General features: G+C 56.8%; 1 protein-coding gene across 3 annotated transcripts; it reads left to right on the top strand.

The window, feature by feature from the left end:
• The first annotated feature begins 713 nt into the window (after positions 1–713).
• On the top strand, positions 714–21,774 carry ASIC4 (acid sensing ion channel subunit family member 4). 3 transcript variants are annotated; one of them, XM_087819373.1, is made up of 12 exons: positions 729–1,310; positions 2,873–2,879; positions 16,087–16,136; positions 16,296–16,440; positions 16,537–16,664; positions 16,853–17,015; positions 17,535–17,591; positions 19,501–19,654; positions 20,814–20,905; positions 20,982–21,061; positions 21,372–21,476; positions 21,661–21,774. In XM_087819373.1, the coding sequence occupies exons 1-12, from the start codon at positions 729–731 to the stop codon at positions 21,772–21,774; spliced, it is 1,677 nt and encodes a 558-aa protein (XP_087675499.1). The 3 variants fall into 3 exon arrangements, with proteins under 3 accessions (XP_016052338.2, XP_087675499.1, XP_087675500.1); XM_087819374.1 differs by lacking the exons at positions 2,873–2,879; positions 16,087–16,136; XM_016196852.2 differs by lacking the exons at positions 2,873–2,879; positions 16,087–16,136; positions 17,535–17,591 and having other exon boundaries at positions 714–1,310.
• Positions 21,775–22,632: the final 858 nt, after the last annotated feature.

The raw sequence follows: 22,632 nt of genomic DNA, 5'->3' as shown, positions 1-22,632 counted from the left end.
TGGTGGCTGGGTGCGGGAGTCAGAGCTGGAGTCAGGAGTCAGCAAGGCCAGGAGCTGGGAGACGGAGTTGGCTGACCCCTCCCGGGGTGTGGTCCAGGAAAGTGGCAGAAGGAGCTGAGGACTCTGAGCACAGCACTCTTCCTTGGGTGGCCTGGGAGTGGGGCCATCTGAGGACCCCATGAGTGGCTAGGGTATAGCAAGAGTTTGGGGGCAGTTCAACAAGGTCTCAGGCGGGAACCAGGGATCCCTGTCCTGGACTGGGGGCCGCCCCCCCCCGGCCTGGCTCCTGCTGCCCGTGCGCCGGTGAAACGCTGTTGACATGTCCTGAATTATTAAGCACGGGGTGGGCTCCGGAGCACATGCTGAGCGGAGCGGCTGGGGCTGCGCGGCGTGGCGGAGCAGCTCACTCGCTTGCTCGCAGGGACACACGCAGGGGCTGACAGCTGTGCTGGTGCTGATAAGGGAAGCCACAAGGAGACGATCGAGGAGAGAGACAAGCGGCGGCAGAGGCAGCAGCGGCAGAGGCAGCACCAGGGCTGCGGAGCTGCTGGGAGTGGGAGTGACTCCCCCACCTCGGGCCCCCACCCTGTCCCCATCCTCCCCCAGCTTGCCCTGAGTTTAGAAGAGCAGCCGCTGCCACCGCCGACACTCCGGAGGGCACCGGGGGCTGCTGGCCAGGGAGGGACAGGGGCAGGGAGGCTCTGGCCAGTCCCAGCAGCCGGGGACAGATGCCGATCGAGATTGTGTGCAAAATCAAATTTGCAGAGGAGGATGCGAAACCCAAGGAGAAGGAGGCAGGGGATGAACAGAGCCTTTTGGGGGCCGCGCGGGGGGCCGCAGCGCCCCGGGACCTGGCCACATTTGCCAGCACGAGCACCCTGCACGGGCTGGGCCGGGCCTGTGGCCCAGGCCCCCATGGACTTCGTAGAACCCTGTGGGCACTGGCTCTCTTCACCTCGCTGACTGCCTTCCTGTACCAGGCGGCAGGCCTGGCCCGGGGCTACCTGACCTGGCCTCACCTGGTGGCAATGGACCCAGCTGCCCCAGCCCCGGTGGCGGGCTTCCCGGCCGTCACCCTCTGCAACATCAACCGCTTCCGGCATTCGGCACTCAGCGACGCTGACATCTTCCACCTGGCCAACCTGACGGGGCTGCCCCCCAAAGACCGGGACGGGCACCGTGCCGCTGGCCTGCGCTACCCGGAGCCTGACATGGTAGACATCCTCAACCGCACTGGCCACCAGCTTGCCGACATGCTCAAGAGCTGCAACTTCAGTGGGCATCACTGCTCCGCCAGCAACTTCTCGGTGGTGAGTCCTGCCAGCTGGCTCGCCTGGCCTGGGGTGGCCAGAGGCTGGCGGAGGGTGGTGGTGGTGCATGGGGGCATCCTCAATGGGGTTTCCCTTCCTTCCGCCACCAGAGGCTGGCCTCGAGTCTCCCCCAAGCCTGGTGTTTCCCTCTGGCTCCCCAGCCATGAGCAGAGGACACTCCGGGGCTTACCCTGGCGCTGCCGCTGCTCCTCCTCTTGGCTCTGCTGCTGCTGCAGTGCCCAGGGCTGGGGCTGGGGGTCCTGGAGTGGGCCCAGGGGCCCCAAAGCTGGTCAGCTCGCAGGGAAGGAATGTACCACACCAAGGCTGGACTGACTGACCCCACTTTTCTTCTGTGGCTTCTGGGTTCTCCTCCTCAGCAAATGAGGGTGATGGGGAGAGGGCGTTTGGGGGGCTCCAGCAAGGGAGGGCCTCAGACTGCCTCCTGGGGAGCTGGCCCGACCGGCAGGCTGGATAGAGATGATCTTCGTGTACACTGGGTGCCAGTGTCTCTTCTGCCTCTGTGTCTCCACACACACCCCCTTTCACAGACTCCCTTACACATCCCTCTTTCATGCTGCCCCTCCGGCTTCTCCCGCTTTCCAGTCCCTCCCTCCGTTTTCTGATGCCTGCTGCTCCCTTGCCCGGCTCTGGCTCTGACACTGAGAATCACTCATTCACTCTTATGTTCATGGCTCACCCTCACTGCTGCCCAGCACACACACACACACACACACACACACACCCCCCTCTATGGCTCCGGGACACAGTTTCCTGCACACTCCCTGTCACACACACTCAGTGTCCCTGCCACCACACTCACGTGCACACCTGCACGCCCACACATCTAGAGAGCTACTTATCTCTGTGCCCACATCCCTGCTCTTGCTTAGCTGCCAAGGACAGGGTCACTCTGTGGATGCCATACCCTCTTGTGAGACCCCTCCCCATCTATCTCAACCCCTGCTCCCCATGTAGGGACAACCACCATCTCTCACAACGTATGTGAGTGGGGGTGTGTCTTGTATGCTATCTGTCTGTCAGTGCTCCATGCACCCAGTCAAGGGGATCTGTTATTCTGGTGCTTGAGATGCCTGTCCTCAGTCCAGTTTACTCTCAGCATTGTGTGTGTTTCATGCATGTTACCACTGCCCAGACGCATATGCACATACATATGTGTTGTCAATATGGTGCCCACTCCAGCCCAGCCTCCAGGGCCAGGCCAAGAGGTGGGGGACTTTCCCTCCTCATGGCCCGGCCATCTCCTACCCAGGTTCTCACTCGCTCGCTCACTCACTCACTCACTCACTCACTCACTCACTCACTCACTCACTGCCTCAGTAACATGTTCCCACTAGGTGCCTGGCTCCCACCGTGCCAGAAGCCTCTGGGTCCTCCTGCCATTGGGTGGGGGGAGTTGGGTAGAAATGAGGGAAGGAACAGAGGTAGAAGGTTGTGCTGGGAGAGGAGTCAGGGGCACGGACCTGTCATCCAGCTACAAACGCCCTCTTTTATGAAAAAGTCACTGTTCCCAAAGCCAGGGCTGTGAGTGTCCCCAAAAAAAGGTGGAGTGTGAAGTGTGAATGTGGACTTTCAGATCCATGGGGCTCCTCTATGTGACATCCTCACCCCTCTGAGTTGGGGGGACGGAGCCCAGTCTTAGCAGGTGCTGTTGGGGCAGAAATCAATGGAGGCTTTGTGTCCCTGAGCTGGAGTTTGTGTCCCAGGCCCCGGTTGGGGGTGGAAAGGGAAGGGGAAGAGTGATGAAACGTCGGTGGGAGGGAAAGGGAGGAAGAGATGGAGGGACCAGGGAGAAAGGTGAGGGAGGCAGGGGTTTCTTGCCTGGCCTCCAGGAAAGGAGCAGGTGCCAGAGGATATGGGCAGAGGGAGTCCCCTGATCACGGCTGGTGAGTCTCTCTGAATCCTGGGGATGCCCCAGCAGGGATAAAGGTGGACCTCTCACAGGTCCTTGTGTACGCTGGGGCTGGAGGGAAGGGGGTAGTGCAGGTCTCTGGGTCTCAGCTCTGGGGCTGCGGCAGGATGACGAGGGCGGAGGGGCAAAGCAAGCACTGAGGGGAAGGAATTTCTCTTTGGATCCTGCTCCCTCTGTCCCCCACCCCCCATCTGCTGAGTGTAACTCTCCGTTGGACCTGGCATCTGGGGCTGAGACTGCTGCAGATTCACAGGGTCTGGGGTTATGGGTTGGGATGGGGGCCCATGATCTATGGCAGTGGGAAAGGCGGGGTGTTTTGTTGTGGCAAGATGGGAGAAGGGGCATGGAGACGAAGACACGGGGTCTCTGGTGAGGACGGAGCCGTGACAGAGATTCGGGGTCTACGGTGGGGAGATGGGTACGGGGACCAGTTGGCGGAGAACCTGCCAGCGCGAGTGGTGAGATGGTCAGTGACAGAGACAAGCTTTGGGTAAGGGGCTGTTGTGTGTTTTCTGTTGCTTTTCCTGTTTCCTCCTTTCCACTCCCCACTCTGCTGTGACCTTTCCTCCGGAATCCAAGTTAATAAATGTCACATTTTCCAGCCTATTTTTACTCCGGGTAATGCACCCTCCCCCAGTCCCCTAAGCTGCTGCTCTTGCTTCTGTTACCACTGCGACTGCTCTCCCCCACCCCACCCCCACCCCCACGCCCCCTGATATCCCCTCACTGACTCCCCATCCGTTACTTACTCAGTTAATCAACATGGTGTTCTGAGCACCTACCATGGGCCAGGCTCCCTGCCAGGTGCTGCGGGGAGAACAAAGAAGGGAAGCCCTAGTCCCCAGTCCCTGTCCTCAAGCAGCCTACAGTCTGGTGGTGGAATGGGGACAGGGCCACTCAAAAGCTTAACCAACCATGCAAGAGTTAACCAGCCTTGCAAGCCAAGCCGTGTCATGAGGTGCTGGGATTAATTGCCAAACTAGATACATGGATAGTAAGAGCCTAAGTTCAGAGAAGGAGGATACTCCAGGTGGAAGAGAGCTGGGAAGGCTTAAGGAATAAGCCAGACTGGGCTGGGCGAGGTTTGGAGAGGAGAGAGAGGAGGGGAGAGAGAGAGGAGATGGCTCCTGGGTGGAGGATGCTCTGGACTCTTCAGCCATGCTGCCCTCCACAGAGCCCACCCAGCTCTTCTCCTCTTCCCCTCCCCCCTCATACTCAGTCTCATACCACCCCCCAATTTCACCACCACCTCTCCCCTTCCTCCCTGATGCCTTCCGCCACCTGCTCCCCGCCCCCCCCACCCCCCCACCCCCCGCCCCATGATCAGAGCCCCATCTACACTTTGCCCACCGCGGCTTGCTCTCAGCCTGCCCACTAACTCGAAGGCAGAAATCACTTTCTTCCCAGGCGTCATTTCTTTAGCTCTAAAATGCAAGGGTGACTCTAAAATTCAGCATCTCCTCTCAGCTGGGGACTGTATGGTATGGCAGTCAAGTGTGTGGGTTCTGGAGCCAAACCATGTGGATTCAAACCTTGGCTCTACCCTTTAAACTGTGTGCCCTTGGAGGAGTCAAAAAGCTTCCCTATGCATCCGTTTCTGTAGTTGTTAAATAGAATATTAGAACCTAAAAAATGTGGGTGGTTGTGAGGATTAAAGAGATGGCTTAACACACTGCCTGGCAGGCACATAGTGTGCACTCTGAAAGTGTCAGCTGTTAAAATGCCACCATCCCAACTCCTGGCTCTCTTTAACCTGACTGTTCCCAGCACCACCTGCTGTTTTCTGACCCATACACTGGCATCTTCGCTACTCTCTATCACCTAGCCTCCCCCCTTTCTAGACCCTCAGGCGCATACTCTGCCCCTCCCCTATTATAGCATTCCCACACTATCCAACTCTCCCAAATATTCATGCACACGTGCACAGGTGCAGGAGTGTGAACACACACTTGAGATCACCGCTATCCCATAGGACATTCTGTGATGACAGAAATGTTCTGTATCTGTGCTGCCCCACATGTAGTCACTAGCCACCCCGGCTATTGAGCATCTGAAATGCGATTAGTGTGACAGAGAAAATGAATGTTCAATTCAAATAGCCTCATGTGGCTAGTGGCTGCCTTATTGGGCAGTGCAGCTCTGGTCCTAGGAATTAGGTTCAGACTGCCAGATTGGGCGGGGCTAGGAACTCCAATTGGTACCAAAGAATAAAAGGTGACAGCTGTGGGCTGTGATTGGGAGCCCGGCATCTAATCTCTGGACTGAGGTCCGGGGTTGAGCTGAGGATAGGGCCTGAGAATGGGGACATCGAGGTGTCTGGAAACACCACATGAGCAGTACACCTTTCTTCCCAGGTGCAGGATGTGACCTTGATCTTTTCTCTTCCATTCTCTTGCCTGGAAAATTAAGGCAGAGGGGAGATGGAGCATCCTTGAGGAGTCAGGGGTAAGACCCTGCCCCTCTCTGTGGGGTCTTCTGAGGTCCAGGGAGCCCCAGAGCGGCAGGTGACCAGAGACCTGTGGACGCTTCACTGTCTCCATTCCCTCTGGGCTCTGACTTCCCTCCCCCTTCCAACCCTCCTTCTGCACATGCTGGTGACTGCTGAGACTATTAATCACTCGCCCTGTTCTCTTCCTCTCTACTAATCAGGCACAATTAGACAAGGCCTCTTCCAGCTGGGCAGTCCCCCTCCCTGTCCTCCCTCCTCTCCCAGCTCCACCCCAGTTGCCACCAGGACAGCTCTGAAGCAAGGGGAGCAACATGCAAGGCCTCTATCACTCTCTGGCTCCCCCGGCACCCAATTCCAGGCCCCTTAGCCAACCCCTGCCTTCTGTCCAAGCTTCCCCCTGAGCCTGTTCCCTTCCCTGGTGTGGTCAGGCCAATAAGGACCGTTTCCGCCTGCTCTTCTTGGTCATGGGAGGGGCTACTTCACACGTATCTCAGCTCCATACCTTTGCCACTGGCTCCCGAGGGCCTGAGGGCAGACCCTTGCCTCCTTGACCCTGGAAGGGAGGGGGTATCCACTGAGGTTGGTTCAGGGCTCTTGCTACCAGATGAGCCTACCTCTAATCCCCGCCCCGTGTCCAGCCCTCTGTCCCCTCTGGTCCCATTTTCTCCAGAGGCATGAAACTTGAGAACATTTAAATCAACATTTGGTTCAGGGTTGGCCCTGCCTTCAGGAGCCAGGCAGGTCAGGTCTAGGAGAGCATGTGATAGAGAAGGGTGGGATCTGAGGAGAACTGAAAATCTCTTCCAATGTATCCAGAGAATTGAAAATCTCTTCCAGTTTGTCCAGAGAAGCCCTGAATCTTGATTATTTTAATATTTTTTTCCTGATTAAAAAAAAACAATACTCTGAGGGCTACCTACAACTCCCAGGTTGCAGAAACCCAGTGTACTAGCCCTCACCTCCAGCCGGGCCACTGGCTGCTGCCCCTCAGGCCCTCCTGGAGGGGGCGCTCTCAGTCTGGCTGCTTCTCATTGGCCAGAGGAGTAGGCAGAGGGGGATTTGAGTTGTGTTGGCAGAGCAGCCAAGGGCTGGGGCTGGGGCTGTTACTGTTACCGAGGGCTGGTCTGCAAGGGCAGCGGGAGGGCCGAGAGGGACGTGCCCCACCCGGCCCCACTCAGCAGCCCTGTGGCCTCTTCATTAATCAGGAATCAGCCCCGAGCTGGGCTCATTATCAGCTCCGCTTCTCACGGCACCGCCGGAAGACGCTGATTAGCATTTGAAGAAATGGCCCCCACGCCCCCTCCCTCTTTCCCCACTACCCGAGCTCCTTTCTGGACTCCCACCCCTGCCCTTCTGCTTCCCAGGGGAATCTGCTCCCTCTCGCGGCTGGAGGCAGGGTTACCTCCGCTCGGCCCAGCCGGGGGCAGGAAGGACCAGGATGGGGTGGGGGCGGGAGGCGGGGCCATCCCGACCTCGGGGTTGCTCGGGTTGAGACCCCGGGCCGAGGGGAGGCTAAGCGTGGTCCGGGAGAGATGGGCAGCCACCCAGGAGGAGGGGAGGCGAGGCAGCCTCAGGCTGGTGTATCAGTGTTTCGCTGCCCGCCCAGGCTCTCCCCGCAAGGCCACCTCCTGGAAGCCGCCGGGGTGGGGACGGCCAGAGCCCCGAAGGTGGTTTTTGGGTTATTTTATTTTTTTTGCAAATCATGGTGCAGGCTTAGGGTCTTGGAACCATCCCAGATGAGTGGGGGTGGGGAGGCGGGAGGACAGGGACCCCAAGGGTGGAGATAGGAGGGCTCGGGGCGCTGTGTTTTCCACAAGGGGTAGAGGGTGTCTCTACACTTCTTACCCCGGCTCTGGGGCCAGAGGCTGGCAGAGCTGAAAATCCACCCCCCACCCCCAAATGTTCACCATGCCCTTGGGACATCCGGTTTGGGTGGGGGGGAGCCGTTCCAGAGACAGGCTTGGGCTGCAGCAGCCGAGGCAGCAGCGAGAGTTCAGAGAGGAGCCACGGGATGATTAAGGGGAAATGGAGGATTGATTTAGGAGGAAAGATTAAAGGAGCTAAATCCGTGGCGCTTGGCTCAGCGGTGACTAAGCGTGGACAGGATAATAGCTTACAAATGTGTGAAAGGTGTAAATACCAAGCGGGGGGAGGGGAGGCGGCTCGGCGGGCCAGGGGAGCGGGGACGAGGGCTGGGCAGCTCCCCCCGAGGGCTGGGGACCCTCGGGCGGCTGCCGCCGTACGGCTGGCCCCTCTCCAGTGGGGCTGTGGGGGGGGGGGGGGGACGGGGTGTCGGGGAACCCCAGGTTCCAAGCAGGGGTTCCATTTCTGGGGCGCAGCTTCGCCGGCTAGGCGCTGCCCTCCAAGTCCCATTCCCGCCCCGCTGGGGACCTGCGGTCGAGGGTTCAAATCCCACCCGAGTCCCTCTGCGCCCCTCGGCACCAGGCCTTTCCCGCGGCTCCCAGGCCCGCCGGCCGGGCCCAGCTCTGCAGCCCTCTCCCCGGGCCCCGCCCCGCCGTCCAGGCTCGCGTGCCCTCGCCCCTCCCCGGCCGGGCGGGCGGCGGCGGCTCCCCGCGCGGTGGAAGCCTCTGGCGCCGCTGTGCGCGGAGGTCACTTTGCCGAGGAGCCGGGAGCCGAGGGAATGCAAATGAGGCAAACCCAGGGAGGAGAGCGGAGGCGCCCGGAGGAGACGGGAGGGAGGGCGCTCGGGTTCCGTGATGGATGCCTGCCCCGCGGGAGAGGGGAGGGGGCGGAGAGGAGCGCCAGGCGCTGGGTGCGGCCCTCTGGGTGCGGCTCTCTGGGTGCGGGTAGGCCCCGCCGGCACGCCTGGGTATCTGTGCGGGGGTGCGGTGGGGAGCAGCGGGGGGCGCTGGCGCCCAGAGCGGCGCACACCCACCCACCGCCGCCACCGCCACCTCAATGTCTCCAGAACTCCCGCCCGGCCGGCCGGGGCAGTGTGCTCCACTGTGTAAGCAAAACTCCGAACGCATATCTTTGCATCGAGGGGCGAAAATGCCAGGGAGGGACCTCGTTACAAATTGAAAATATTCCCGCCTGGAAAATTGACTTTCTAGGGTAAGGCCTAGGCAACTGTTACCTGGGAGTAGGCCTGGCTGTTTCCCTGCGCCCCGGCGGCCTGAGCCCTCCTCCCCGGTGGAAGCGCGCTGGCCTGGAATCGCCGCGCTCCTCGGCTCGGGCCCCAGCGCCCGCTCCGCCTCAGCCTGGAGCCCAGCGGCCTAGACCGGGCCCCTACTTTTCTTCCACCACCCCTCAGACATTTACATTGGAACAAACCCTGCGCCCATTTCTTCCCAGACCCGCCGCATTTCTACCTCGGGGAGGAAGTCACCCCCTGGGTGACTGTGGGGGGAGGTGGAAGGGGGGAGGGACTGTTTGCCATGTGGTAAGGGGAGGGGGCCAGGCCTGCTTGGGGAGTGGGTATTCTCCCTCTGTCTGATTCAGGATGCCCTTCCTGGGAGGGTGATTGGGCTTGCCCTGGGGAGCTTTACTCTCCAACCCGACTGAACCCCTGTTCCACTGTCGGAGGACTGGCACCAGTCCCCACCACAGCACCAATCACAACTAGTAATGATCGTCCATACCTGTAACGATCTGTCTATACCTGTTGGCTTGGTGCTTTGCCGCCCACTGCTTTGCGCCTGGCCCAGAGTGTAAGTGCTCCAGAAACACTTTTTGAATGAATGAATGTCTCTGCAGCCAAACAGCAAACTCCTTCAGGGCAGAGGCTGTCTGTTTCGTTCTCTGAATTATCCCCAGCACCAAGCACAGGGCCTGACACACTTTACAGGCTCAAATGTTGAACAAATAAGTGTTGTTTGAACACACCCCATTTCTTGAGCACCCACTGTGTGTCAGTGCAATGCCAGGTGTCTCTCATCACACAGTGGCTGTGAGCACAGGCTTCAGCACCAGACTGCCTAGTCCCGGGCTCCACCACATTATGTGACCCTGGCAGGCTCCTTACCATCTCTGGGCCTCCTTTCTTGTCTGTAAAATGGAGATGATAAGAGACCTCCAGTTTAGGGGTTTTGTGAGGATTAAGGAGTTAATAAAGCACTTGGGACTGTGCTTGGCACAGAGTAAGCACCAAATAAACATTAGCTGTGGTTCTATTTATGTACATTGTCTCTTTCCTCAATACCTCTGAAGGGTAGCTATTATTATTCCCATTTTACAGATGAGAAATGGAGGATCCAAGAGGTTAAATGATTGAGTCCAAATACCACAGTCAATAAGGGCAAGGCCTAGGTGTGAACCACATTGGGCTTCTGGCCTGTGCCCTCAGTGCTGCCTCCCATCTGGTGGGAGAGCCCTATCCCAGAGCCTGCCGGTTTCGCTCTGGCAGAGCTCTGTCCTCCATGAAGCACCGTCTCTCCCGAATTGCCAAGGGAACCTTTACAAAGGTGCATAAGGCCCTGTGAGAATGGGCCTGGTGGGAATCCAAGATCGAAATGGCTGCACCATCTTGGCAGGAAACTCCATTCCCCAGATGGAGGTCCCCCTTTTCTTGAGCACCTACTAGGCATCACTCTGAACTGATCTCTAATCCTCATAACTAATCTTAGGAGGAGGAATGCCTATTCCCCTTCTACAGATGAGTAATCCAAGGCTCAGAGAGGTTAAATCGCAAACCCAAGGTTGTTTGTTCAAGGTTGGTGGTAGAGCCAGGATTTGAACCCTGTTTCGTTGGGCTTCAAAATATGTGCCCCTGCCCCCTTGTGATGAGCTTATGGGGCTCTATTTCTGGCACCACATGCAATGGTTGATCTCTGCCCCAGCTTGGTTCCTATTGGTCTCCACAGCGGTCTTATTACTAATATTGAGGCATCATGTATATGATTTTGCTTTGCAAATGGCTTTCATATATTTTGTCTATTTTGAGACCTACAACCACCCTGTGAAATAAATCAAGCAGGAATTTCTATCCTCAGTTGACAGATGAGGAAACTGAGGTCCAGAGAATTCAATAAATCACTGTACTAACCAAGTTTACGCAGGCTGTCAGTAGTGGAGCTGGAGTTGGAGCTGGGTCTCCTGACTCCCTGGGAGTGACTGAGGTTAGTGGAAATGCTGGGGCCACTGGGTGGGGGGACTGGGTTCTCATTGTGAATTTGCCCCTTTTTTCTGTGTGCCCTTAGATATGCACCTTCCCATCTCTAGGCTTCTGTTTTGTCCTTTGTACAGTGAGGGTTTGGACTGAGTGCCTTCCAGGTTCCTCCAACACAGACACCCCAGGCTCTTTGAGTCAGTGTGTGTCTTTCTAACTCTGCCCCTGGTGAGGACAGAGGAGGAGACTTCAAACCTGGACGCTTGTGCCGCCTCTGAGTAAAACTAGGCTGGGAGCTCTCTGACCTCGGGGTGCTGGTCACAGTGCAGGGTATAGAAGATGCACCCCCTTCCACTGGACCCCCGGGCAGTGCAGGACTGGCAAAATGATCCCAGGGAGCTAAGTGGGAGGCATGGGGCTGGACTGCAGCAGAGGAAGGCTGATGAAATTGGGGGGAAATGAAGCTGGCATAGAAAAGTGTGTGGGGGGGTGTTGTGCCAGGGCCTTGGCAGAGGCAGGGTGCCCAAAAAACAGTGGAGATAAAACCCAGGCTGGAGATTAGCTTCGGGATTAGCCCAGCTTCGGCTGCTCCTGGCGGCTTCTTATCTCCTGGAGGCTGGGCCCTCTCCCTCACAGCTCTGAGCCCTGGACCTGCTAATTGCCTGTTAACCCCCGTGGGCTCTTTCACTGCTGGGAGGATGAGGGGTGAGGAGGGGTGGGAGAAAATGCAGGCACGCCAGCCAGGGCAAATGGGAGCTGTGGTTAGATAGAACTCAAGGGACAGAGAAAAGCCACCGCTCAGATCTCTCCCAGCCCCTGATGGTTGACTGGGGCAGACTTGGAGGAAGGGCAGGGTGAAGGAGGGGAGAGCACCAGGGGAGGGGTTCCTGAGTTGAGGGGAGGGGCAGCCTTAGGCCCGGGGAAAAGTCTAAGAGGAAGACAAGAGACAGAGACTGGACAGCCAGACTAAGGGACTGACGGAGAGGAAAGGGGGAAAACAAGCGAGATGGGGATGTAGACAGCAAAGGAAGGAGGTGGGGGGTGGGAAGTGGGGAGGTGGGGGAGGGGCAGGTAGCCAGGCCAATGGGAGGGAAAGACAGAGGCCAGGGGGATGGACAGACCAACAAAAGGCAAGGGACAGAGAAACAGAGGCCAGATGGGTAATTGATTAGATGCTAAGGACAGACAGGCCAGGAGGAGGGACTTGAGAGACAGACTGAGATCAGGGGACAGAGGCTAAGGAGACAGACTGACCTAGAGCAGGTCCAGGCTAACACTAAAGGGGGGGTGGTCGAGAGGGACAGGTAGAGGCTGGCCAGAAGGAAGGTGGTGGAGGGGTCCAAGGGTCTGCATACAGTACAGATTCTTATCAAGCAGCTGTCTAGCCTAGGTCCAGAAGGGCTCTGGGAGGCCATGTGCTTGTCCCAGGGCCAGGAGGGTGGACCTGGGAACTAAGGCAGAGAGCAAGGAAGGGCAGAGAAGAGGGAGGGCCATTTGAAGGTGGAGGAGGGGCCTGAGATGGGGAGAGGGTCCAGAGGCTGAGGGCTGGTGGTGGGTGATCAGGAGATAGCCCCTCAACCCATCCGGGCACATCCTGGCCCGGAAAATGCCCCTTTCCATGGCTGAGCCCTGGACTCTCAACTCCTGTACACATGCCCTCCTTTCAGGCCAGTCCGCGGGGAGAGAGCAGTGGACAGCCAGTGGGACCTTGTGGCTGAGTGGCCGTGCCGTCTCCATGGAAGAGGCTGTGGGCTGTGCTGCCACAAATGTTCTGCCACTTAGGAACTGGCAGCTCCACCTGCTGCTGCCTGCCTGACCCAGGGACCGTCGCCAGAGCAACGTTATGCTCTGCCCAGCAGTTGGGCCTGACCCAGGGGGCTGTGCAGGTGGCCTGGCCCTGCCAGTCTGGCCTATCCATTTCCTGCAAAGTATACCCATCAGACCCAGAGTCCTCCCACTCATCTCCCTTTGTCACATCCACTCTGCAAAGCCACCTCGAGGCAGGGGTACCAGATAACCACTCCCCGCCAAAGCCATTAGAGCCAAAGCCTTCCCCATTGGCTTGACCCTGCAGTGGGCTGGGCTCAGTGTCATGCAATGTGTGTCTGTGTGTATACATGTTGGAGGCATCAGGTAGGGAAGCTGCCCTACCTGATGCTTCCCAGGGTCAGGAATCTAACTGAGTCATTCATTCACTGAACACTACCAGGTGTTTTATAAGCACTCTGTTTTGGCATTGGGCTTAGTTCTGTTTGAATCTCTGCTGTCATTTACTTGCTGTATGCCCTTGTCCAAGTCACTTTTCCTGTCTCAGGTTCCTCATCCTTATGTGTTTGTCTTGGAAGCTCAAAGGAGAAAATAGATCAAAGGCAGAGAGCACAGGACCTGATACAAAGTAGGGATGTTTGATAGTGTTTGCTTTGCATGTCTTCCCTCTATCTTGTGCCTCCTGCAAACTGTCCTCGGCTCTGGGGAGGCCAAGATGGTAAAGAGGGCTCTGGCCTCAGGCTGTCCACAGTCCCATGCATGAGGCTGAGCTGTGGAAAGGCCATGAGTTGACAGCAGTCAGAGGTCTACTGAGGCGGTGCAGCATGCTGGGGGACACAAGTGAGCAGTTTGTTACCCTGTTCCTCATGCAGATCATGCCTTGCTAGGCCTCTCAACTGGAGCGTATACTTAAAACTGGCTGCATCAGCAAAAGCTGATTCCAACATCTTGGCACTGAATAGGAAGAGGGTGGGTGCTTTGAAATTGCGTCAGCCCAGTCGGTGTTGCTCAGTGGTTGAGCATCGACCCATGAACCAGGAGGTCAGGGTTTGATTCCTGGTCAGGACACATGCCTGAGTTTGAGCTTGATCCCCAGTAGGGGGCGTGCAGGAGGCAGATGGTCAATGATTCTCTCATCATTTATGTTTCTATCTCTCCCTCTCCCTTCTTCCTCTCTGAAATCAATTAAAAAAAAAAAAAAAAGAAATTTGGGGCAAATACTTATATATTCCCTTGTGCCTTTTCCACACCACTGGGGACCCAGAAGTTTTGCACCCAGCCCCCTTCAGGGTTCCCCTCTCTCTGGTGAGAGTCAGGTCTAGTTGGACTCTTTCCCCTTCATCTAGGGCCTTTCTATTCAAAGTGCAACCAGCCGGTGGTTAGAAATGTAGAATCAGTCCTGCCTCCTCCCCCTCAACACATTTAATACAATCAGAATCTGCATTTATCAAGATCCCCAGGTGCTCTGTGTGCACATGGCCACACTGAAGTTTGAGAAGCGCTGATCTTGGAGACTTTGCCAGATCAGCTCACCTCTCCAAGCCTGTTTCCTCATCTGTAGGAAATAGGGTGGTTGTGAGGATGCAATTGGAAAGAGCATGTTATGCATTTAGCACGGAGCCTGGGCCAGAAAGAGTGCTCTGGAATTGTTGGTGATGCCCACTACTGCCCCACAGATGGACACACGACAGGCAGAGGTGACACAGAGTTAAGAATTAGAACCCAGAAGACGGTGAGGGTGCTTAGAAGGAGGAGGGGAGGGGCAGGTGAGGAAGTGAGGAATTGAGAGGCAGCAGGCATGGAGAAAGTGAAGAACGTGTAGAGGGAGTGGAGTGGAAGGGAAGGAAGGATGGGAGAAAAGGGGATGGGTGTTGGGTCACATTTCAGCCAAATGGGGCTGAAACAAGAGCTGAGGCTTGGGGTAGGGTGGACTTGGTGGGGGATTGGGCACCCGTATCCAGATGAATTACACCTCTCCCACTGACTAGCTGTGTGACCCTTGAGCAAATCACTTCACCTCTCTGAGCTGCGGCTTCCTGTTTGTAATGATTTGGCTAATTGAACCTACCTGACACCAGGGTTGCTGAGTGGAAGAAATGGGTCTGCGGTGGATGTCGCCGTGTTTTGTAAACCGCATGGTGCTTCTCTTGTTTTGGGAATCTGAGGCAGGTATCAGGGTGGTAGAAGAACTGTGAGGGGGAGGATCAGCAGGGTGATTAACCTAGTGAGGATGGGATACCTAACCTTGTCCCACAACAAGGGTGCCCCCAGTCCCCCAGCTCCTTGAACTCCTCACTCCCACTGCCCTCATCCCAGCCTCCCTCCCTTCTACACCCTCCCTCTAAGCTAGGCATTTAGGATATCTTTTCCCTTACATGCCTCATGCCTTTCTTCCCAGCTTTGGCCAGTGTAGAAATGTTCCCAAGGAGAGGGGAGGCGGAGTGAGAGAGTGATTGAGTGCACCGACCCCCGGCCGCCAGGGAAGGTGCTGCCTGTGATGGGTTTGACACTGGGGCTTGTCTCTGTGGGGTGAGCCTGGCAGGGGGAAACTTGCATGCACCTCTCCCTTAATCTCTTCACCCCAGCCCTGCGCAAATCTCCACCACAGCTCTGTTCCCTCCTAGCCTCCACTCCCATCCCCGGGGCGCCAGCGCCCTCTGGTGTCTACTGTAGAACTCTCTGCATAGTTAGAAGTTGGGCTTTGTTCAGCGCTGCAGTAACTGCTTTTTAAAGTGTCCTTTGCGTTCCCTGGGGGCACTGGGCCAAGCGCTGGGTACACAAGACAGGCTTACTGCTCTTGTGCAGCATAAACTCTAATGGTGGGGGAGAGATGGACAATGAACTAGGATATAAGCAGATAAACAAGATCATCCCGGGTGTCGACAAGTGCTTTGAGCAAACCAACAAACATGTTGATTGATGGGTAGAGGGTGGAACTGTGAACGTGTGTGTGGTATGGGAGTGTGAGTATGAGGAAGGGACACTTAAGCTGAGGTTTAAGAGATAAATAGCTAGCCATGCCAGAATGGGAGGGGGAGGCATTCCAGGAGAGGGTCCTGCATGAACAAAGGCCTGAGGAAGGAAGGCACACCATGAGTTTGAATTTGTCAGAGATCAGTGGCAGGACAGGTAGGCAAGGGTCACATCATATGGAGACTTTCAGGCTAGGGAAGGAGTCTGGCTTTATTCTGCAGGAAATGGAAAGCCACTGTTGGACTTTAAGCCAGCAGGTGACTTGGGTGGAAGGAGCACTCTGGTTACTGTGTGAAAGCCCCGGAGGTGGAGGCAGAGGCAAGGGTGGAGAAGGGAAACCAGTTAGGAGCCCGCTGCCATGGCCAGGTGGTAGGTGATGGTGAAAGGGGGACATAATATGGAAGGCAAATGGATGGATTTCAGACGTAGAATTGCCCAAGACTGTTGATGGTAAGGGAGAGGGAGGTTTTGGGGCTTCTGACTTGAGAAATTTGGCAGATAGTGGGACCCTTCGCCCAGAGGAGGAGAATGCGTGGGGCCAGGATTTGGGGAGGTGTCAAGAGCTCTGCTGTTAATTATTAAGCTGGAGATGCCTTTAATCACCAAAGGGAGGATGTCAACAGAGAAGATGGAGCTCAGGTGAGAGGCTGGGCTTTGACTGATTGCTGGAATATGGGACAGAGCTGCCCAGGCAGGTCTGGTGACCGGGGGTGGGGGTTAGGGACAGGGACCCCTAAGCTTAAGGAGTCGTCTTAGCTCCTCCCTTTATCTCCGCTTCTCTTCCCTCTCACCCCACAGGTCTATACGCGCTATGGGAAGTGTTATACTTTCAATGCAGACCCGCAGAGCTCCCTTCCCAGCCGGGCGGGGGGCATGGGCAGTGGCCTGGAGATCATGCTGGACATCCAGCAGGAGGAGTACCTGCCCATCTGGAGAGAGACAAGTACGCAGGCAGGAAAGGGACAGGGCCACCTGGGGACTCTGGCCTGGGCCACCTGCCTGGGATGGCTTTCCAAAGGTCCCGGTTTCCACTGTGCAGACGAGACGTCGTTTGAGGCTGGTATCCGAGTGCAGATCCACAGCCAGGAGGAGCCACCCTACATCCACCAGCTGGGCTTTGGCGTGTCCCCAGGCTTCCAGACCTTCGTGTCCTGCCAGGAACAGCGGGTGAACACCTCCAGCTGGGCATTGGGTTGGGTACAAGGCTGGGCCTTTGGGCTTAGAGGGGATGCTGACCAGACCTGCCCTCCCATGCTCACAGCCCATCGGTCCTCCCATGGACTTTGCTGGGGCTGTGGGCACTGGAGGGCTGGATGGGACTCCTGGGCATGACCCCATCATGCCCACCTCTGCAGCTGACCTATCTGCCCCAGCCCTGGGGCAACTGCCGAGCGGAGAGTGGGCTCAGGGAGCCTGAGCTTCAGGGCTACTCGGCCTACAGTGTGTCTGCCTGCCGGCTGCGCTGCGAAAAGGAGGCCGTGCTTCAGCGCTGCCACTGCCGAATGGTGCATATGCCAGGTGGGCACCCCACCGCCCTGCCAACCCTCTGTGCCATCCTGCCAGGCTCCAGAACCTCCAGGGGCAGAGGACTGCGCATGTGCACGGGCAGGTGTATGTGTGCAACATGTGTGCATGTCTGTATCCATGTGAGTGCACGTGTTGGGATTTTATGCATGTTTTAACATGTGCGCAACATAGAATGTACACAAGCATGATAATATGTACTTATGCATACAGGTGCTCATGTACATCTGTACCTGTGTACTTCTGGGGGTTGTATACATGTGCTTGTACGCATGCATATAAATGTGTGTGCATGCAAGTGTGCATGTTTGCATGTCTATATGCATGTGTATGTTTTCATGCTTATATGCATGAGCATGCATGCATTCATGCCTGTGTATGTGTGCAAACATGCACGTCTTTGGCATGTGTGTGCACGTATGTGTGTGTGCACAAGTATGCCCACATTTGGGAATGTGGTGGGGCAGAAGGGATGGAACCATGGACTCCAGGAATAATCTTCTCTCCTTTCAGGCAACGAGACCATCTGCCCACCAAATATCTACATTGAGTGTGCCGACCACACACTGGGTCCGTGCTGCCTGCTCCCTTTTCTGCCTCTCCATCACCCTCTTCTTCACCTCTCTGTCCACCCTTCTCCTAACAGCCTTGGCTCTTTTCCTCCCAATCTCTCCCTGGGGGGTTCTTCCTGGGGTTGAGCCTTATCTGATGCCTCCAGGGGTCTGAGGACCCTTGCAGATGTGGACATTTGGGTAAGTGGAGGCAGCAGGGTGAGGGGTTGCAGAGAACCCAGGCTTCTTGTCTTGGTTCAGCAAGTGAGCTGGCCTTTCTGGGGAAGTGAAATGACTCCTTTGTTGGTGTGAGGAAAGATGAATTGCTGGGAATCTCAGTGTGGGTAAGGCAGACCCCACCTGTCCATAGGTCCTGTCTGATCTACACTTCATTCATTCATCCATCCATTCATTCATTCTACAGACGTTTACAGCCTGTGCTGGTGCTAGAGGTGAGAGTGGGAACGAGAGCCCTGCTCTTGCAGAGCTCACTGCCAGGCAAGGCTGTGGACAGGCATGAAGACACAGTGTGTTAGTCTTTGGGTAGGGGAACCTCAGGGATCCTTCAAGGCCCCAGGCAGGGGCATGCAGCCCCACCTGGGAAGGCTGGGAGGATTCCTAGAGGAAGTGACAGAGACTGAGACTTGAAGGGCGTGTAAGTGTCACCCAGGTGAAAAGGGGGACATGTTCTAGACAGTAAGAACAGTGCATGCTAAAGACCTTGTGGCCAGAGAGAGTATATGTCTGAGGCACTGAAAGATCTGTGTGGCTGGAGGGCAGAGAACAGAGGAGGGGGAGGGGAAGAATAAAGGAGGCTCCGGGAAGCCAACAATGGCTTAAGGCCAGCCGAGAATACTATCTGATTTTAGGAAGGTGACTCTGATTAGATGTGGAAAATGGATAGGTGGGGAGTGAGACTAGAAGCAGGGTGATTGGTCAGAAGAGTATGACAGTGCTCCAGATGATGGGGCCACGGGAGAACAGAAGTGATGGGCTTGAGATGCTGAGGCAGTAGAATCACATCGAGACCTTCTCTGCCCCACACACCAACTATGGCAATCAGAGCAGTGACTGAAGAGTGTCTAGTGAAGGAACGGATGTGTGAGCAGGGATGAGTGAACCACAAGGGATGGTGAGGCTCCACAGAACTAGCAACACCAGGGAGGCTTTACTCCCCTAGGCCTGGATGGGTGTGGGAAGAAAGCCCTCCTGGAGCCCAGAGAGCGAGCTGTGGCTGTCTGAGAGGGCTGATGGACAGGAGCTGTGGTCACGAGAAGAGGAATGAAGCCCCTGCTAACTATGGCCTGGCAGTAAGGAAGCAGGGAAAGCAATACCCTGGTATCTCTCCCCTTCTTGCCTTCTGCTCCTGCTGGGGTCTCCCATTGGCCAAGCCCTACCCCAAGCCAGAGGATGAGGGAGTGAGGTGATGCATTTGGCAGAGTTCAGCTTCCTGGGCACAGAGAAAGATGGAGGGGAATGGAGAGTGGATCTGAAGGGGCGAACAGAGAAAACCCAGCTCACTAAGCATACATATCCTGTCCACTTGTTTTTTTGTCTGTCCATCCATCCATCCATCCTGGCATCATCTCCAAATCCCTTGGGTGTCTGAGGCCTCTCGTGTTTGATTAGCTCTGGTGGGTGGGCTGTGCCCTCCCTCTCAGCCATGGGGACCTCCCTGCCCCAGGGAGCTGAGGGACAAGCCTGTGGGAGGGTGCTGGGGAGTTTTGCCTTCATCTGCTTTCTTTGGTAGTCCAAAGCTGGTCCAGGAAGGGAGCTCCCGTGCCCCATCCAGTTTCCTCTAGGCAGCACCAGGGCTGGCCAGTAAAAGCCCTCAGTGTGGACGTGGCTGCCTCAGGACAGCCTCTGCAGCTGGTGGGCCTTTGGGCCCCCCCCACCCCGCCACTGCAGTTGGTGCCTCTGTGTTGCAGACTCCCTGGGTGGGGGCTCCGAGGGCCCGTGTTTCTGTCCTACTCCCTGCAACCTGACCCGCTATGGGAAAGAAATCTCCATGGTCAGGATCCCCAACAGGGGCTCAGCCCGGTACCTGGCGAGGAAGTACAACCGCAATGAGACCTATATACGGTATGTGTGTGCATGTGCGTGCCTGTGTGCATGTGTGCGCGTGTGCTGGAAGCCACCCTCGGCAGGCCTGGAGCATGGTGGAGACAGGGAATAGTCTGCATCTTTGTTAATAATGAGTCTTGCTAGGAATGCTTTCACAATCCCCTTCTAACTAACCCCTAGCCATCCTCCAAGTCACATCCTTTGTCTCCACCTCCAGGCAAACCCCTGTTGGTCCAAGCGCCTTTCATTTGAGCTGCCGCAGCACCCTGTACCTATCTCTGTCATTGCATGTACCCATTGTTTTAGAGCCCTCCGTTTACGTGTTTTCTCCCCCAGCAACCTGGGGCTGTTCAATGCTGGTTGAGTGAATGCTGTGTTGAGGGAGAGGATCTAGAAGGGCTGGGAGAGGAATGAGGTGGCCTGCAGGAGGGGCCACACTGAACACTGGGTCTGGCACCCGGCAGCCGATCTACAAATGCTAAGCATCCCCTGGGTGCCAGGCCCAGCGTTGGGTCCTGTGGAGACAGAGATGATTATGACACAAAACCCATGTCACAATTTGTGGATGAGCCCACGTGTGACGGTGTGGTACTGCTTCTCAGGCCCTCAGGAGAGCTTAATGTGCATGGCATAGGGGAAGCAGGGTAGGCATGAGCTGGCCCTCTGAGGACCCTGGGCCTGTGAGAGGAAGAGAAGGGAGGAGAGAGGGGAGGCATCCCAGTTAGAGAACTGTGGGATGGTTTGGAGATTGGCCTGAGTAGGAAGGGGGTGAGAAGCAGAGAAGAAAGCAGCTTATTAAAAAGGCACAGTGCAACAGATCATGGGCACTCTTGCAAGTCTGCAAGAGGAATTTGGAGTGGACTGTTGGGAAGTAGGGAGCCACTGAAGGTTCTAGAGAGGTATAGGGACGAGGCAACATGAACACTATTTGCTGCTTTGGAGAAGGCAGGCGGGAATCTGCAGGCCCAGGTGTTCTTGCTCTTCCAGGCCTTTTGCTAACCCTCAAACTAACATGTATCTGGGACTGCCTCCCCTCACAGTCTATGAGAGTCTGAGGATAGTCACCAGCTTCCCTGCACAAGGGGTCTCAGACCAGCACCTGCTGGACCTGGGATGTTCCTGCCAGCCACCTCCTTGGAAGGTGGTCCCACATGGACACTGCTTCCTGTCTCTGCAGGGAGAACTTCCTGGTCCTAGATGTCTTTTTTGAAGCCTTGACCTCCGAGGCCATGGAACAGCGAGCAGCCTACGGCTTGTCAGCCCTGTTGGGTGAGACCTGGCCCAGATTCCATGGGCGTGGATCAGCTGGGCCTGCTCCCTCTGACCCTGCTTTCATGATCCCCAGGAGACCTCGGGGGACAGATGGGCCTATTCATCGGGGCCAGCATCCTCACACTGCTGGAGATCCTCGACTACATCTATGAGGCAAGGAAGGGGTCTGTCAGGGCCACCCACACAGCTAGTGGAGGATAGGAAGGGGTGTGGCAGAGGGGCAGTGTGCGTTTCCTGGTGGAGCTGGACTGGCTAGGAAGTCAAGCTCTGGGCTCTTTGCCAGGGTCCCCTGACTGACTAGAAGGCCTGAGGGTGCTGAGAAGTCAGAAGGGGAAGGAAGAGGATTGGGGACTCCCAGTGGGGGTTTGCTGGGTAGCAAGTCCTATAAGGTGAGCCTGGTTAGTCTGCCCTTCTCTACCAAGTTTCCCAAGCCCACAACTATTCCCATACCTTGCACCCCAAGGTATCCTGGGACCGACTGAAGCGGGTGTGGCGTCGTCCCAAGACTCCTCTGCGGACCTCCACTGGGGGCATCTCCACCTTGGGGCTGCAGGAGCTGAAGGAGCAGGTGAGGATGAGCCCTGCAGAATATACAGCCAGTGCCTTCTCCGGGGACCGAGTACCCCCATGGTTTCTGTACCAGCTGAGAGGGGTTCCTGGGCTACCTTGGAGCCTCTGCCACAGGGGACAAGAAAAGGCCGGTTGTGTGAGGCTTGAGGGCATGCTTTGAACTCTCCCTCTCCACTTTGCAGAGTCCCTGTCCAAGCCGGGGCCGGGCTGAAGGTGGGGGAGCCAGCAACCTGCTCCCCAACCACCACCACCCACATGGTCCCCCAGGAGGCCTCTTTGAAGACTTCGCTTGCTAGGATGATGCTGTGTCTGAAAGGACCCAGGAGTCTGGGACTCCCCCCTGGATCCCCAAATAGTCTCCTGCTCCTGGGACAGAAGGCCTGGGGGCAGCCCAAGGTGGAGGGGTAGAGGGCAGTGTTCACCCGGAGGACACTCAGTTCCTGTTCTCACCAACCCTGGTGCCAGCTGCTTTGCACAAGGGCCTTCTTATCCATACCCCTATCCTGAGGTTGGTGCCTGGGGAGAACTGGAGAGCAGAACTGGGGCCCCCGTGGAGGGGAGAGGGGAGAGGGGGAGGTGGAGGAAGTGGCCAACCCCAGAAGGGGTGGAACCCTCTGTACATTTGTATATATTTAGGGAGGACAGGGTGGGGGTGGGGGACAGATATAGAAGGTGGGTGGGGCTATGGGGGAGGGCGATTCAGTGACAGCCAGGGTCCCAGCCCTAGAGTGTCAGCAGGAGAGGGCGGGCCCCCAGGAGTCGGGACTGCTGGGCTTCTCCTACTTCCTGTCCCTGTCCAGACCCAGCTCCTTGTTTGGCAGGGGGAGCGGGTGGCCCAGCAGGCCTGGCCCAGCTCCCAATTCCCCCTGCCCCATCCCCACCTCCAGAGTCCCCTCCACAGGGAGCAGGCAGACCTTTCAGACCCTGGCTGAGCTTGGGGGTGGGGAAGAAAGTCTTCTCAGGCCTCCATCTTGTCTGGTTTTATAAAGTGCTGATGAAATGAGGAATAAAGAGACATAAGGAATTCTCTGTGTGTATGTGTGACCAAGCTGAGAGCTGAGGTGAGGCTGAGCATATGTATGACTTGGTCCCCAGGAAAAGGAAATCCAGGCCCAGACAGACAGGGAGCCTCCATCCTCACTGCCAACTCCCTT

The sequence above is a fragment of the Miniopterus natalensis genome, chromosome 8, assembly GCF_054644295.1.
Source record: "Miniopterus natalensis isolate mMinNat1 chromosome 8, mMinNat1.hap1, whole genome shotgun sequence".
NCBI lineage: Eukaryota > Metazoa > Chordata > Mammalia > Chiroptera > Miniopteridae > Miniopterus > Miniopterus natalensis.
This window is presented reverse-complemented; position numbering and strand designations above follow the sequence as displayed.

Bases quoted from the DNA above. Each gene is read 5' to 3' on its own strand.
- ASIC4 (XM_087819373.1), top strand. From the start codon at position 729: ATGCCGATCGAGATTGTGTGCAAAATCAAATTTGCAGAGGAGGATGCG. The intron at 17,592-19,500 runs GTCCGTGCTGCC...TCTGTGTTGCAG, and splicing joins GTGTGCCGACCACACACTGG to ACTCCCTGGGTGGGGGCTCC. The intron at 20,906-20,981 runs GTGAGACCTGGC...CATGATCCCCAG, and splicing joins CGGCTTGTCAGCCCTGTTGG to GAGACCTCGGGGGACAGATG.